Source organism: Serinus canaria, chromosome 3 (genome assembly GCF_022539315.1).
Source record: "Serinus canaria isolate serCan28SL12 chromosome 3, serCan2020, whole genome shotgun sequence".
In the NCBI taxonomy this organism is placed as follows: Eukaryota; Metazoa; Chordata; class Aves; order Passeriformes; family Fringillidae; genus Serinus; species Serinus canaria.
In genome coordinates, this window is record NC_066316.1 from 9,283,029 (window position 1) to 9,300,252 (window position 17,224).

The 17,224-nt window shown below is 50.2% G+C and overlaps 1 protein-coding gene across 1 annotated transcript; it reads right to left on the bottom strand.

Moving 5' to 3' along the window:
* Positions 1-338: 338 nt before the first annotated feature.
* On the bottom strand, positions 339-16,170 carry TTL (tubulin tyrosine ligase). Its single transcript, XM_009096156.4, has 7 exons — positions 15,829-16,170; positions 12,165-12,243; positions 10,238-10,470; positions 7,067-7,202; positions 6,700-6,969; positions 5,685-5,828; positions 339-3,390 (listed from the first exon to the last, which is right to left on the bottom strand). Exons 1-7 carry the CDS (start codon positions 15,983-15,985, stop codon positions 3,273-3,275), a joined length of 1,137 nt encoding a protein of 378 aa, XP_009094404.2. The 5' UTR covers positions 15,986-16,170; the 3' UTR covers positions 339-3,272.
* Between the last annotated feature and the right edge of the window lie 1,054 nt (positions 16,171-17,224).

Here is a 17,224-nt window from a genome sequence, read left to right on the forward strand (position 1 = left end):
CCCTGCGGCCGCTCCCGTCCTCGGAGCCCGCCCCGCAGCTCCGTCCCGCCGGGCTACGCTTCTCCCGATACGCACTCCCAGCTCCCGGCCGCCCTGTGCATCCGTGTCACCCGTGTCGCTCCCACCGCCCAGCCACGTGCGCCCCCGGAACAGGAGCCGGGATACCCACCCCTCCCCGTCACTCTCCGCCACTTCCGCACGCCGGGAATCCCGAACAGCCCCGCTGCTCCCCAGCTGCCACCGCTGCCGGCACATCTCAGAGTGTGAGGCCAGTTCTCGGGCTCCTGGGGGACTTGGCAGCCCAGGGACCCGCTGCCCCAAGGAAACACCGCAGGCCGTGGGGTTTGCATGTTTTAATGATGGTTTAGGAGATGTGGATAGATGTGAGCTCACCGCAGAGCCGGGAGCTCAGGCATTCCCAGCCCCACATGCACATGCTGGCGTGAGAGCAGCTGGGCACACGATCCCAAGGCTGACGCTCGGCAGTGCCCCGTGTACCCCACATCCTCTCAACACCAGGGTTTCCCAAGGACTGCCACAGCAGACACGGTCATGGAGCATGAACATGAACGGCACAGCGTTGCTCTCCCGAGAGAGAGCTGCGTGTGGAGAACAAGAAATGCTGGGAGCAGGGACATGCAAGCAGTCCTGAAGGGCACTGGTCACAGTCACCTGGATGAAATCGGCGTTTGAGCCTTTCTTAGACTTCTCCGGTGTTCTCCATGGACTGTGGGCTGCCACCAGATTTCAGCAGAAGCACAACATGACTAACTCGTATGGAACAAGCCACATGGGAGTTACCTGAAACCCAGAGTCCAGTGGGACCAGACCCTGCTGGACAACGCAGCTGGAACACCTGGGCCAGAAATTCTTCATGGATGACATGAAGGGATACTACTAAGACTAGAGACATTCTGTGGTATGGTAGGTGTCTTCTGGAAACCCAGCAGTATCCTGGGTGAAAGCTCAGGAAAGAGAATAAGACCTTTCCTATTGACCTCTTAGCTGAAATAAACTAGAAAACATTTATTGTTGTATATTCCTAAAAAAAGAAACAAACAGAAGTCTCACAGGGGCTTGTGAGCATCACTTGCAAGGTGCAGCCATGGCTGTAATGCCCAGGCCTCAGCCACACACACATCCTCTACTCCACCTCGTAGCTAGTATTTTGGGCAAAACTTTAGGCACTGTGCTCTCTGTCCTTTATCATATACCTTCTGTGCTTTACTTTGGGGGACACTTTGAGAGAAGGTAGAAAATGCACATTTTACTCCAGAGGATGTTGCTTATTCCTGAAAAATTCAGCAGAGGATTCAAGTGTCCCTGAAACACTGCCTCCCCCAAGCCCAGCTGGAAAGGCAGGGTATGAATAGCTGCATCGTCTGTAGTTGTGGCTCTACCACCAAGCATTATCTAAACTTCCCTTTTGAGGGGAAGGATGGGTCTAGCCCCTAGAATTTGAGCATTTCTTGGTTCATCGTGATGGGGAAAATTTTCTGTTCTTGTCTGCCCGAGCGTTTATAAGAGCTCAGACACATCCTGGATGAGAGCAATTGCTGTGAAATCTTCCCACTGTTGGGCAAAAAACATGCACTTTTTAAGCTCAGCTAAGCTAACATGAAAATGTCAACAGACATGTGGTAAACTTTGCAATCTGAGTAAAAACCCTTAACAGCCTACATTTTACCTTGGTGAGCTACCACCACACTTCACCTGGACTGCAGTGAAGTTCTGACATCTCTGTGCTATCCTAAGGTTAGAAAACCCAACCAATCCTTCCACCCTTCTCCCTCCTTTTCACCCAGCCCCTTCCCATCAGGACTGTCTGCTCCATGAAGAACTCTGAAATCTCCATCACAAGCAGAGGAGAGTACACCAAAATGCTAGGTTCTTTTGAGAAGGGCAGAAATTCCATTGCTGGTTCACTTCCCATTACACACAGGCAGCTTGTAATCTCCACAATGACTTCCTATTTGTTTGTTTGTTATGGGGAACAGGAACTGGTTTCTGTCCATGACCACCTCTCCCTGCCAGAGGGATGTGCTGGGCTCACACTGCAAATTCAGATACACTTCACAAGGTGGGACACACGACAGGGGTTTAGGTTATACTTGAAGCAGATGTTAGTTCTGAAATACAGAGACCTCAAGGAATCAATCTAACCTCTCCTTCCCCCCAAAGCACCTGATTTCCCAGATGTGTGGCAAACAGGAATGTCTCTATTGGTCTACAAAACCTCACCAACCTTGCCCCTAGCTAAGATCAAGTTGTGGACTGTGTTCAGGGCAGAAGATTACAGTATTTGTCAAACAGATGAGAATAAAACTGGCTGGAACAAATGGGATTTGGGTAGAAAGATTTCAGGTCCAAACCTCAAGTAAATAATGAAGGGGAAATCTGAGAGAAGAGCCTAAATTCATTGCAGTGCCTCAGAAGAAACTGGGATCAGGTTTCTGCTACTTAAAACACTCAGCACAGAAGTGATGCTAGAAATCCTACAGCCTGCTGGTGAGCTCCGAGGGGGTCTCTACCTCTTTCAAGCAGAATCCAACTGCCTCAGACTGGGACAGTCACTGATCCAAATCTCAATAGGAAAAGGGATAGCTATAAATCAAGAAAATCGCCTTCCTTGCTTGGGTTAATTCACCACCTGCAGTTCAGCACCCTTTACCAGCCATTGCCTGGGTGTTCAGCCAACCAGCTTGGAAAATGACCTAAGGAAACTGACTTCTTGGTGTTCCTGGTTTTAGGCACCAGGAGAGCTTGCTCCTTTCTATGTAACAGAGCAGGAACAAAGGAAAGGAGTCACCTATTTGGAGCTGAGCTAAGGCACTAATGATGCAGTAGGTGAGGAAAGGATAAACACAGCAGGAGGAGGACAACTCCATCATTCTCTCCACTCAACTCCCTTAAAAAACTCAATGTTATCTCTATAGAAAAGGAGGAGCTAATACAGCATTACAGTATCCCTGCTGGGGTGTCTTTTTAAGGTTGTTCTGTTGTACTCCCAGAGAGATTTGTTTCAGGTATCAAAGTCACAGGAGCTGTTTCTAAAGTGGATTTTGGTGAATGCAGGCAGAGTTATCTGAGCAGCTCTGGCTCATCACAGCTCTGTGAGGATGCCTGTTTTGTTGTTTTTCCCTGTGGTCTCCCAGAAAATATGAAGCCTGTCTCTATCACTTTTTGGCATGTTACTGAGATAAGCCACCAAAGTGTGCTGACCCGAGGGGTGCAGTCTCTCCCTGTTCACAGCGGTGGCAGTTGTGTCATCATCACAGCTTGATGAAGATTGAGGATGACTGGTTCATCTTCTGCCCTGTGTCACTGAGGGGGAAAACGCTGGAGATGGCTACATCCACAATTCCTTGGCAGAGCTCTGCATACAGCTTCCTAAGAGATATGTGAGAAAGAGAGAGAGAGAGAAAAAGAGAGAGAAAGAGCGAGAGAGAGAGAGAGAGAAAGAGAGAGAGAATCAGGTACCCAGGCAGGAAAAACCAGCTGATGCCTGGCCAATTTTTATGTAGAAATGCATTTTCCCAGCAAGATCTACAAGATCCTGTTCCCATCACAAGGAGTTTCAGAGTGGCAAACAGTGGGAGAGCAGTATCTCTTCCACCTCCTCCCTGTTTACACCAACAAATATCTTCTTTTTCCATGGTGATAATTCCCAATATTGCTCCCTTTCACAAAGAACCACAAAACCCATTATCTATGTTTACAGTCAGAGGCTCTGGACCCTCAGGCTGCAGACTGGAGTCTCCACAAGATGCAAAGGGGCAGAAAACATCTCAGGGCTCCCTGTAACAGCCTTCCAGCTCAGGGAGTTGGATTTACTGCTGTTCACACAGAATTGTGGCCCAGAGGGGCTGCTCTGATGCATTCCTGGTTTGATGAAATGCTGTGCTGGGGTGCAGCTCAGGGGCTCCACAGGACCCTCAGACATGTGGGATGTGTTTCACCATGGCACAGCTCATGCACAGCAGGATTAGGAAGAAGAGAGACAAGGTATTTGAGTTAACAACAGCTTCATTTTCTGCTGGAGGAAATGCATGAGTAACCTCCCTAAATGTGCTGGCATCTGGCACATATTTAGTACTGAACCTGTTTTTCCCAGGATTAACAATGTCTTTTACTCCATGTCACTGGGGCTATGTGACAGTGAGATGTTTTTTCAGCTCCTGGGAATGTTATTGCTTACAGCAACCATTTTTTTTTCCTCTTCAAATGGGAGCTGTGTGATACAAGTGCTACAAATAAAAAAAAACTGAACAGGAGAAGTCACAAGTGGCCAAAACCTACCTCAGCTGCTTTCAATCTTCCAAGTGCCCAACAAAGCCCTTGCTCTTCCAAGAGGCACAAAACAACCAGGGCTCTGCTGCAACCCAAATCCACCCAGCAATAGCCAAATTCTACCCATACAGCAAGACAAGGAGGTGCAAGGCAGTCATTGCACCATGATGCACATGGGCAGTCCTGGACACAGAAAGCTCCCCAAGCTCTAGCCCTGAAAAAGCTCCTTAACAGGCTATCTGGTAGGTTTGACCTGCATTTTTTGTCTACTGTTAGTGATGATCTAACCTAATTTAATCAACATCTAATCTGATCAAATTCTAATGCAGTCATGTACAGCCTGTTCTGGTTTGTTGCCTTTTTTTTTTTTGTTTGGTGGTTTTTTTTTTTTTTTTTTTTTTTTTTTAATATGATACAGATGCTCATTTAGCAAAAATTTCTGGTCTCCTGCAGCTGTCTCAGTCATGTAATACAGCACCTCCAGCTGTGCCTACACAGAGATGTTCATGGCCAGGGCTGTTTGGTTGTTCCAGCCTCCCTGTGGCTGCTGGAGGAAGCTATAAACCAATTTCTGTGCTACCAAAAGGGTTAATTCAATTTTTACTGTGCCTGTGAACTCTTAGCAGAGAAACAAGGCATGCAAAATCTGCTTTCCCAGCAAGGATGCCTGGAAGGTAAGAAGACATCTGGCTCAGGAATGCAGGCACAGCCAAAACAAGGACTTAATCTGGGAACCTGGGGAAGGTTTTTTTTGGAAATGGGCAAATTGTAACATGCATGTAGTGACTGTATATAAGCAAGACACTTGTAAAATCACATGGTCACATAAAGTCAGTAGTTATACCCAGTGTGATTTGAATAAATGATGCTCTTCTTAACACTAAATTGGTGTTGAGTCTTTATTCCTTAGGTTTTCAGAGATTTGGTAACATTTGCAGCATCCACAGTGTGCTCTGTGGTCCTGCTGCCTGCAAATTTAGTCACTCACTTCCAGCTGCTGCTCTTAATGCTACTCATTTAACATGTGCTCATATAAAGAGCAGCCACCAGTGGCCCTACAACAGAGACTGAGAAACTGACTTCCAAAACATTAAATCTGCAAACACAACTTCGTCCCAAGAGTAATAACAGTGGCCCAAGTTATATTCAAACCCATTTGTTCAAAAACCCAGGTTAGTGCCTCATCCCATGTGGGGAAGAAGCTGGGGGATACTCTTGTCTCTGTGTTTGGTAATGAACCCAAACTGACTGGCACTTGGAGCAGAGTCCATTGTTAGCCTGAAAAAATTCCTTCACCATTCACTTTCTTTCATCTTTTTCACTTGGAGCCATGTTTTGGGTGAGGCATGTGAATGGTGGCATCACAAGGGTGTTCCAGAAACTGATTTACTCACTGGGCACATGCTGGGGCCCCATTGACTTCTATTAGCCAGACCTTCAGCTCCTCATCCACCATGAAGTCAAAGCCAAAGAGCTGGAAGCTCTGGTAGTGAAGATGCTTCGTGCTGATTGCAGGCTCTATACACATAAGGCAGCTTCTGTGAAGGGAGAAAAAGGAACTTAGGGTTAAGGCTGCTGTGGACATGTTAAATAAGAGGGGTTGCCCTGAAACTCTCCCAAATTACAATTTATGTCCAACACATGCTATGGTAACCAGGTCCAGGCAAGCGAGATCCTGTGAAAATCCATGTGGGGACACCCTTGAGTTAACTCACAGAGAGCTGGAGAGCATCCAGCATCCTCCCTCACCACTGGGTCAGGCAAGCTGAAAAACATGATGGGGCTGCAGCAGGTCCCCAGGGAACTGCCACTGGATGCTCATTTGCCTTCAAGTCCCTCAAAGTTTATGCCACATCTTTTTAGTGCAATTAACAGCAATGGGGTACTGGCAAAGCAAATTCCTTCATAAAGGACTGCTTTGTCAAGACCTGGATTCTCTGCAGCACTGAGATCTCTCTCCAGGCACTTTCTATGCCCAGGAAGGAACTGGCTCTTGGGGACTGAGTAAGATGACCTAGGCAACAGCCATGTGCTGCTGCTGGCTGATGGAGGGGGAAGCATCCAGAGTCTGTACACCTGAGGCCAGCTTCACTTCCCCTCTATCACCTTTATGCCTCTCTCAATCTCAGCCTCTCCCAGGCCTGCCTTTTGACCTTCTCTCTTCCCTTTTCACTCTATCCTTCTCCAGCCACAGCTGGCAAAAAGCAGAGACATGGACACATACCATTGAGGCAACAGCACTTATAGAGGTGCCTTCTCACTGAGCAGTGACATGGGGGTATTTATGGCCTTACCCTAAATTTCTGCAACTGAAACCCTTTCCTTCTTGCTCTGCTTCCCCAGCTGTGTCCATACACACTCCCTGTCCCTGAAGGCTTTTGGTCTCCTTAGCAGCAGGCAGCTGGCTACCTTATTATGTGTTTGATTTGCAGTAAGATGCTATTCTCAAGCGTTGTGTTCAGGGCATCCATCAGATACTGGTTGAACTCCTCGAAGAACATTTCATTCCCTTCCTCATACCGCCCATAGTTTTTGGAATATTCCTTCTGAATGCAGTGATTGGTCAAGTGGCAGGTTTTGTCCTGGAAGTTAGCACTGTTATATGGTTCTGAAGAGGTCCGCAGGACACCCTCTCTGTAGAGGTAGATATTATATTGATGATCCACAAGAACCCAGCTCCTGGGGGAACAAACAGGAGAACAAACTCTAGTCTCAGTGGCTCCCAAAGAAACAGTTTGAACAAGAAAAGTGGTATTACAAAGGCAGAAAAGGTTACCTGATGTCAAACTTGCGATGCCCTGGCTCTAAAAGTAGAGGATTCTCCAGGTATTTCTGAATCACGTGCACTTGTCCCTGCTCATCGATGAAGTCCAGGAGCTCTGAAGCCTCTGAAGAAATCAGGATCCCTTCCCCTGGCACAGAAAGTTGAAGACAAAATTATGTAGAGGATCTTTCTACCTTTTTTGGAGCTTTTTCAGGCCCCAAGTGGCTCATTAGCCCAAAAAGCAACTTACAAGAACCCGTGGCCCCAGGGTCAGCCAGTGCCCAAGCAGTGCCACAGCCACTCCATGGGAATGAATCTGTGAAGGGATCTCTTTCTTGCCATCCCCAGAAACCAGGCCTGCTACAAATGGGAATCAAGGGGATCTGACAGGGCATGGCCTGCCTGAGGCATGTCTGCAGGGGGGTGGCTGCTGAGGTGTGAGGAGATGCACAGCAGACAGGGACCTGGGCAAGCAGCGAGGCAGCTGCTTGGCTTGGGGGCATTCTGGTTTCTTTTACTTCTTTTTCTTTCTCCTATCTAGGCTTGGCAGGGGTAGGAGGATGTGGTGGTGCTTGTATTTGGCACTTGACAAATTTGGTTTTGTTTTTCCCTGGTTTTCAGCAGTTTAGAGACAACAGGGAGTCTGGCACATCTTCTGTAAAGATTTTTGCCCTTCTTTTTTATTTGGGGAGGGAGGTTTGTCGGGTCTTTATCCCAGACTCAAGACTTTCTTTTCCTGTCTGGCTTCTCTGGCTGCCAGAGGCAGTCACACATGCACACTTGTGCAGTGTTGCCCTGCTCACTCAATTAATTTAAGTTATTATTAAAATCATTGCTGAATAAGGAAAAGTACTATTTTAAATTGCTCATCCATGTACTCTGTTCCTGCTGTGGAAGCTCTTCATTAAAGAAATGAACTGTGCCATTTAAACACTCCCACATTTTGGCTGAAGCTGTCACTGTTCATCTCTTGCAAGAGTCCAAATAGCAAACTTCTGTTGCAGAGCACTGAAGAGAGACCATTTTCCTTCTAGGATTTCATAAAGAAATGGCATGGTGCCAGAGGGATAAGCCAGCCCAGGTAAAGTTATCAAACCCTCCTCTGGCACTATGCCCATTCTTGAGGTATTAGTTTTCTGGACTAAACCTGATTACTTAGTCTTAATTTTGTGCTGAGTGTTTTTGAAGAAATACTGTGCAAAAAACCCCCACTCTTCAAGGGGGCATCATAGGGGTAATAGAGGTTTCAAACACAAGCAGGGTTTGACAAGATCATCCAATGAAAAATGCTCCTAGCTGTGATTTCTGAAGGTTGCTGTCAGCACAGCCCTGCAGGTACTCCCACTGCTGCATCCTCTGCTCAGCTTTCCAGCCCTACTGTCCTCCCATTCATCCCAGCACTCTCCACTGAAAGGAAGTCTGAAATCAAAGCATCTTTCTCACCCATGATTTACACAGAGGGCAAGATTTTTAGTCTCCTGCTGACAGCAGAGCAAGGCAGAACCTTGCACTGGCACAACTTCAGGCTGTGCACTGGGGAAAGGAGGGAAACATCCCCAAGCCAGCAAAGCTGCTGCTGTGGGGAGATTAGCAGGCACCTGTTCCACACTGGACAGATGGCAAACCAAGGGGAGGGTCAGCTTGACTGTGCACCCAGGAAGCAACCCAGTGAGGCAGCAAAGCAGCTTATGTGGGGCAGCTGCCAAAGAAAACACCAAAACCTTCAGCCACAGTTGCAAACCCTTAAAACGTTTGAGTGAGGGCATCCTAAACCTTGAATTTCCTTGTTACTGAGGGATGACTAAGCTTCTGTTAGACCTGTCCCAAAACAAGGCCTGTGCCTGAGCTGTATCTTTCTTGGTAATTAGCATGAACAAGCTTTCTTCTTCATCAGAAGTAATCCCCAGAAGTATAAAACTTCCCTCTAGAAGATTACCACGAGACTCTGCTTTCCACTTTAATTTGCAGCAGCACGGTGATGAAGACAAAAGGCTACTCTGCTTTAGTGCAGGAAAGATGGGATCACATGTGCATGAAGTATCTGAAGAGTCTGAACCTGCTCAGCCTGCAGCAGACCACAGCAACTGCTGTTCCAAATGCCCAGATGGATTTTTTTGCTGGTTTACCCCACAGAAACACATTATTGCACTGGCATAACAAAAGGACTCATCTCCCTTTGTTCCTGATGAAAACAAGGATACTCTTCCAATTCTTCTTGGTGACACAGCCAGGACAGCAGAACAGAGAGGGAAGCTGGTGTAAAGGACAGTTTTATGGTGCAGCCTCCCTGCAGCCAGCTCTGGCTTTCACATTCTCTTTTTTGCGAGGCTGCATGCAAAGTGACTCTGCAAACATGACTAATACATGTGGGGTTGCTCTCTCTGAAAAGACCAGGTCTTTCCTCAGGCTGGGCTCTGCTGCATACATGGCAAGGTAAGTTTTTAAACACAACCATTCTAACAATGTGCCCATGACAACACCTTAACCGACAGAGAGCACACAGTTACCAAAGCACTGCATTTATAGCTGTGTCCAGCTACCTCACAGCTCCTTATTTCTGCAGAATGAGTGATGAAATGACCCTGGAACAAGGAAGGACACCTTATCACTTGGATATCTGTTGTCCTATTCAGATTAAATGGACAGACAGACACTGCATTGATTGTCTTTGCTCTGGTGCCTTCCCCTGAGGCTTGGATGCAATTGTGACGTACTGAGCTCGTGGCTGCTCAGTGTGACCATAGGCAGGCCACTGGCACCAGGCACATGAGTCTGGCTGAAAGACAAGCAGGATTTCCACCCAGGAGAAGGCAAGTTAAGCTGCAGCATGAGGAGTTGGACTCCTTGCCCTTGAAGGCTACTGTCCTGCCTGCTGACTGCCTCCCTGTATCCTGTTCTGCTCCCTCTAACCTGCTCTCCACATTCCTCCCACTTGCTGGTCACTGCTGCCTTCTCCCCACAAGCACATTCCCACATTTTGAGGTGAATGTGTCGAGAAGTGGAGGCCCTTTCACTGCTGTGCATGTCCGAGGTAGCACATTCACACCACACTGCTTGTCTGGCATGGCCAGTGAAGCCCTTCACAGACACATAAGCTTGGCTCAGCCAAACCCTGTGACCCTACAGATCACGTAAAAAGAGTGAGGAATAATGAGAGACAGCTCCTGGTGCTGGAGAACGAACCTTTGGCACCGGCTGAGGACTTGGCTATCCACACGTTGCCCTCTTTGCCTTCCCGCCGCCTGTTGTAAGATGCCAGGAACACTTCCCGCTCATCTGTCCTCGAGTTGATGATGAGATGGCGAATTCCATTCTGGGCTGGAGCCACCGGGGTCTTCAAATTTGTTGGGTAAATCACATATGACTCAGGGAACCAGGTGCAGGACTCTGATAGCTCAGGGCTTGTCTTGATTAGCCTGGGTGAAGAGAGACAGGCTGTTAATCTCCAGAGTGTCCCCACCTGCATGAGCCTTATTTATTAAGGAAAAATCATCATTAACTGGGCTCTTTTGCTTGATGATGAATGGCAGCTTATGGATAGTCCGTGCTAAATTATCCTGTTTTCCTTAGACCCTTGAAATTAGGGTTTTCCTAAAGATATCATGGCAACCCCAGCCCACAGCAAAGCACTACTCTTTGTACCAGAACCTGCATGCTTTCAATAAACATTATACTGACACCATGGATATCATGAAACTAACAGCTGAGAAGTTTCCACATAATTAAAGCTGCTGCTGCATTCCCTGCATCATCCCTGCACAAAGGAACTGAGGAGGATTTTTTTGCTGACATGGCTCAGGGCAGGAAGGATGCTGTGATCACAGCTGGAAAAAGGAAAGCCAGAGCAGTAATGCTGTCTGTGCTTAGCCCTTGATCCCACTCCCACTGAGATAGGACCAGATGTCCCAGCTGTGTATGAAGACCACTGGGAAGCCACAGAAAGCAAGGGCACAGTTACATGTTTTGCATCCCAAGGTGTCTGGAATCCCTCGGGCACATCTCTCCTACCAGTAATGTCTGGAGACAGCAGCAAATTCCTGTTAGCAGAGCTGTTTTCTTTCAAAGTCAAGGGAGCTGCCTGCCTCTCCAAATGCCTGTGCTTTGCTTAAAGCCAGAAGTAAAGTTCATGAGGTGCTGACTCTCTGTGCATTTGTGCCTCTCTGCTGAGATGGCAGTGAGTCAGTGGCACTTTGGGAGCCTTGAGGAATGTCATTTGTTGTCCTGTGGGTTCCTAAGTAGCTTGATGCACGGTTGACCTTACATTTAAGAAGGTCAGCCAAGCTGCAGGATATAAAAACAGGTGTGCAAGTACTTTCAGCACTCCAGGTAACAGGCTGAAGAGGAATTGATCTGAGGAATGCTCTAAGTGCTTGTTTAAAAATACTCTGCCACTTTCTGACAAACACCATCACCACTGCCAGGAAATAACAGGGAAGAGGCTCTTTGCAGAGGAAGGAGAGGCCTTGGATCAGCACACACAGTCTGCAGGACTGCATTAGTGAGAGGCAGCACAGACTGCAATGGGCAATCAAATTGCTGAAGGAGACCAAGAGCTCTGACATAAAGATACTCTAGTGGAAGCAGAGTTTGCACAGGGACAGGGTTATTTACCATGAAAGTTCATCCACATTTCCCCAGGAGACCCTGGCATGGCAGGTCATGCAGAAATAACTCCCAGAGCTCTTCCTGGAGATGTCTCCAAGCATTTGGTTGACCAACAAATCTGATTAGCTAAAGGCACATTAGTGTCTCTTCTCTGTATGAAACAGAGAATAAAAGGAAAACGTTTTAATTAAATGTCTACAAGGAAAAAGAGCAGATTCGCTTGGGTTTCTTTTCCCTTTTGATTTAGCTCTAATCTGATTCAATACACTCCATGGTTTCAAGTAGATACAGCTCAGTAGAAATGGCATTTCCCCTGAGGTTACAGAGAGGCCTTTGTGCACACAAACAGCTCTAGAGACCAGCCCAGGAGTCTGAAGACAGCACATGCTAGGGCACTCCCAGGGCAGCTGTTGTGTAAAATACCCTGCAAACAGGTTCAACACTCAACAAGGGTTACAAGAGAAGTTTCTGCCAAGCCCATCTAACATTTCAGTGAATTTCTTACTTCACCAGAGATGCTTTGCGGCACAGCTTGTCTGCTCCTCTGTAGTAATTCACCAGCTGCACAAGTCCAGGTTCATGGCCTAAGAAGGGGAAACAGAGGTCAGACAAACTCCTCAATGAACAAAGGCAAAACAGCTGCTTGGTGCAAAGGACCTGTGCAGTAGGGAAAAAAAAGGAGGCTGTTTCCTTGCCCCGCATTACAGAAACAGGTTGTAAACTGGTACTGGCCTCTGTGGTTTCTTTCATTTAGTTACAAAAACCATGCAGTCACCCACTTGTTTTTAATCTGACACATCCATTTGCAAAGGAAAATAATTTTTTTCTCCTAGTTCACACTGGGAACTGGCAGGTGTTCTCCATCTGCTGGTGTAAGCTTTTAAGAACCAAGATTTCAGTTACTCTTAAATACAGGTGGAGGATGCAGGGAAACACACCCCGACACAAAGATCACAGCTTAGCAAAGAGCCTTTTTTCTTTGTCACGTACAGCACGACTCTCTCTTGGGCCTGATACCACAAAACACGGGGAAACACTGAAAGACTTGGAGTCTTGCTTGCTTCTAGCAGTTTGCAACAAGACCTGTGGGATACCTGAGGTGAGAAGGAACCTCTGGGAGTCTCTGCTCCAACCTCTTGTCCAAAGTCTGAGCATCTCTGAAGACATATACTGACTTCTCTAAGTCCTTGTCCCAGTGCTTGGCTGCCAACCTGTGTCCCCTTGACTAAACTGGCAGCCCTTCCTATAGTAACTGCAGATGTTTAAGCCTTTCTTGCACTGGAAAGTCCCAACCTGGCCCCAGTATCCAGCTGTGGCCCCAGCACTGACAGAGTGCTAAGCAGAGGGGCACCTCCTTACCAACACTGGACTCCAAACCCCAGCCTGCCTGCCTTCTCCCTTTCACACAACAGAAACACTTGTGCTCAGCTGGAAGCTCTCTGAGAGGGACCAGAATCCTGAAAAAGGATTTAGGGTTTTTCTTATGCTCCTTGGTGTCTGCCTGGGAAAAAAGGCCTGGAGCAAACACCACCTTAAATACCAGGCAGCTGCAAGATCACAGAGAGTGAATATCTATTTTCAGCCTGAAAGTCACTTCCCTGACCTGGGTCACTTTTATTCACAAATCTTTAAATGCAAGATAGCTGAAAACCATCCTGCAGAAAAGATCAGTAACTTCAGGCACTTCAAGGTGCATCCAGCACAGGCAGGGTTTTTTACTGAAAAGAAAATAAACCCCTCAAATTTCCTTCTTTTTCCAGTTTATCCTGGGGAGATGCATCCTCACTGGGCTCCTGGGCATTGCCATGGAGCAGTGGGCTGCAACATAGAGTTGGGTGGCCAGCAAAGAGGGACCACAAGGCAGGAAGGGAAACTTCTGGAGCATGTTGTGAGGTCTGCAGCATGCATTTAGTGGGATTAAAAAGATGCCAAGGCACTGAGAAAGTGGCAATCCTCTCCTGGTCAGCAGAGCACAGAGCCCAGCATCCCCTGGTACATGAGGCCTCTGCAGCCTCTTCCTCCTTTCTATCCCCTCAGCACAAACTGCTGTTCTCCTAGATGAGGACACAGCTTAAGGGTACAATCCCCCAGGAATTAGGTTATCAGTGAGAGCTGCAGAGGTCCCTGCAGCTGGGCAGAAGCAGTGGTGCATGCTGAGAGTCCCCACTTCTCTCCATGATCCAGCTTAGGCCCTGAGTAATGCAAATCCCTACAGTTCCCTGAATTAATGACTGCTTTCACTGAGTAGAGCCCTTAGGAAAACCAAGCCAGCTTTGATGCAACAGTTGCTCAGGAAGACGAACCAAAGAAGATAGAGCTTTTTGGAAAATGCACCAAAATAACCATGTTATTTTTGGTCTGACTCTACTGATTTCAGGCAACCAGTTCCTGCTATAGGAGGATGGTTTAAAGATGCCAGTGACAAAGTATGGCCCCTCTCCATGGGTTACAGACATGGCTGTGAGAAATGGTTTGGGTTTTTGGACATCCCATGGCAACACATGCTGAAGGGCTCAGGGAAACCCTTCCATCACCCCAGGACACTTTTAGAGGATGGAAGAGGTTAGTTTGAGATGGTCACAAGCCCACCATAGCAGGATGTGCTGTGCATGCCCACTCTCAAGGAACTGCACTTGTTCTGCAATGAAGCCTGATGCTCACAGGTCCTCCATGCTGGGCAAGTTAAAGCACAGGTCTGCCTGCTGTGCCTGCTGCAAGCACATCTGAGCATCCTCACTGCCTGAGCCTCTCCTGGTGCTTCCCTGCCTGCTGCAGACACCAGGAGGTGACCAGATGGCACTGCCATGTGATGGGGACTTTCCACTCACAAATGTGGAGGAGACAAGGGAGAGGTGCTGGAACTGGTGACTTGCAAATTGTTAAGAGCAGCCAGAGATGGGTCTCTGCTGCAAGAAAGGGGCTGCAAAGACATCTTGCACCAGAGCTGCTTGAGTGAGGGGGCTCTGCCTCTTCTGATGTTTCTGCAGCCAGAAGCAGTGCTGCAAAACCACCCCAGAAAGAAAGAAACCAGGGCCAAGATGACAGTGCAGCCCCGCTCCCTGCCACGCCCTGCAACACTGCCAGTGCCTGGCATGGCTCTCCTGCTCGTGGGCACTCTCCCTCCCTACTCCTGGGCTCTGCACCATCCAGTGGGGCAGCGGGCCAGGGTGGCTGTGCCATGGGGCAGCAGCGAGCATGGCAGGCAGGGGACAAGCCTACACAGGGCAGCTCCCAAAGCCCTGCGTGATGGCAGGGCGACAGTGGGGGTCAGGCAGCAGGGGAAAAGGTGGTGGGGCAGGGGTTGTAGGGAGCCCTACACACACAGAGCCTCTGGAATTACCCACACCCCGCTCCAGGCAGGGAGAGTGCCGTCACCCTCACGGAGCCCTGCAGAGGCACATCCCCACCAGCCTCGGCTCTGGAGTGAAGGTTTGAACGTGCCTGGCTTAGACGTGTTTCTGCTGCTCGAGACAGGAGGCAGAAGAGGTCTAAGCTCCATCCCACGTAAGCTCGGCACCGCAGTGTCCCTACCCAGCAGCAGGCAGGGGATGACACCGGAGCCACCGCCACCCCACAAAGGCACGCCGCTTGTCTGCATGCCCCGCAGCGGTGCGAAGGGCCCCAAGGGCACTGCTGCAGGGCAAGGAAGGCACTCCTGGGCTGCACCCAGATGGGGGGGGGCCGGGATCCCGAGCTCTGCCGCATGTCAGGGGGGGTCCCCGGGTGGCCCTCGTGTCACCCCCGTCCGCTCTCCCACTACTTCACCACACCACAGGCCTCAAGCCGGGCAGGGTGTTTGGGGGGGCCCCAGTGAAATCACTCTCCGGGAGCTTGGGAAGAGGATCCTTCGAGCCCTGGCTGGCGGCAGCAGGGCCCGCAGAGGGCCGGCTGCACGGAGACCCCACGGGGCCTGAGCTTTGTTTGGGCGCCGGAGGCCGGGGCGGCCGCCGAGCCGCGGGGACAGCGACGGGGACGGGGCGGGGAGCGGGGTCGGCGGGCACCGCCTCCCGAACCGCGGGGGCTCCGTGAGGCTGCGGCGACCCGCGGGGACGCTGCCCTGCGGCGGGGGACACGGGGGACAGGAGGGCACAGCCGCCGCCACGGACCGAGGGGGAGCGGGGAGCGCCGGGCCCCGCTGCCGGCGGGGCGGGCGCGGGGAGGAGCCTTACCCAGCCTGCCGAAGGGGAGCCGGTTCCTCTCGCCCAGCATCAGGTTGAAGCGGGGGTTGTCCTTGCGGAGGCGCCGCCACTGCCCGCTGGCCAGCAGCAGCCGGCTCACCTCGGTGTACACGCTGCTGCCCTCGTCCCGCACCACGAAGGTGTACATGGCGGCGGGGCGGGGGGGAAGGGGCTCCCCGCCCTACCCCCGGCGGCTCATGGGGCCCCGCCGCAGCCCAGGCAGGGCCCTGCGCGGCCGCCGCCGCCCGGCCCGGCTCCGCATGGCCGGGGCCGCCGCCCCCGCGCACCGCCCGAGAGCCTGCCCAGGCGGGGAGTGACCCGGAACCAGAACCGCCCTCCCGATCCTGATCCCGAGCCCGATCCGACTCCGGCTCCTGCTCCTCCCCGCCCCGTTACGCCGTGCAGCCGCCGGGGGCGGGGCCATGCGCCCGCTGGGGGCCGGGCCAGCGTCTCTGCGGTGTGACACCGGCAGGGATGCCACACTGCCCAGGATCTGACACTGCCCGGGATCTGACACCGGCCGGGATCTGTCACTGCCCGGGATCTGTCACTGCCCGGGATCTGACACTGCTCAGGATCTGACACTGCCCGGGATCTGACACTGCCCGGGATCTGTCACTGCCCGGGATCTGACACTGCCCGGGATCTGTCACTGCCTGGGATCAGTCACCGCTCGGGATCTGTCACCGCCCGGGATCTGTCACCGCCCGGGATCTGTCACCGCCCGGGATCTGTCACTGCCCGGGTTCTGTCACCGGCCCCGCCGCTCCCCGGTGTGACACCGGCCGGGGTATCCCCTGTCACCCAGGCTTGGTGCCTGCAGGCTCCGCTCCCCGCCGGTGCTCAGGGCCTCTGGGGGATGCTCACGCCCAGCCGTGAGTGTCGGTGCTCAGCTCTTAGCCAGTAGATCTCCTCCTTCCTAACCCATTTGACTCTTCCAATCACTTCTTATCTTCTCCTACATTGCTACCTAATCTGATCTTTGTGGTTATGGAAAGGTCTTCTTGTTTGTAAACATCACTTCTGTCTTCCTCCCAAAAAATCCTGCAGCAGACCAGAGGTATCTCACAAATTCAAAACCTGGAAGTCAGATTTCCTCCCCAGCACAGATCAGGTTTGTCTTAACAGACCTATCAATAATGAAAATTCTGAGGTTTTGAGTTGGTTCATGTCCTGGTTTTCCTACAGACACTGTGTGAGTAATGACATCAGCATTGCATACATCAGCTGGCATACTCTATAAATCATGACATATTTCCAAGAAATAAAGAACATTTTGCTGAAGGAAACAGAGATAGGTCATGACCTGCACATTGCCTTTTCTTTTTTTGACAGCACAAGGTAAGGTGTTGAGTGATTCATGGATGGAAAAAATTAATTAAAAAAA

What these genes read in the sequence shown, in the direction of transcription:
- TTL (XM_009096156.4), bottom strand. Translation starts at nt 15,985, where the DNA reads ATGTACACCTTCGTGGTGCGGGACGAGGGCAGCAGCGTGTACACCGAG. An exon ending in GCTCCCCTTCGGCAGGCTGG is followed by an intron (nt 12,244 to 15,828) that starts GTAAGGCTCCTC and finishes TCCCCTTCTTAG; the next exon opens with GCCATGAACCTGGACTTGTG. An exon ending in GTCCTCAGCCGGTGCCAAAG is followed by an intron (nt 7,203 to 10,237) that starts GTTCGTTCTCCA and finishes TTTCTGTGCCAG; the next exon opens with GGGAAGGGATCCTGATTTCT.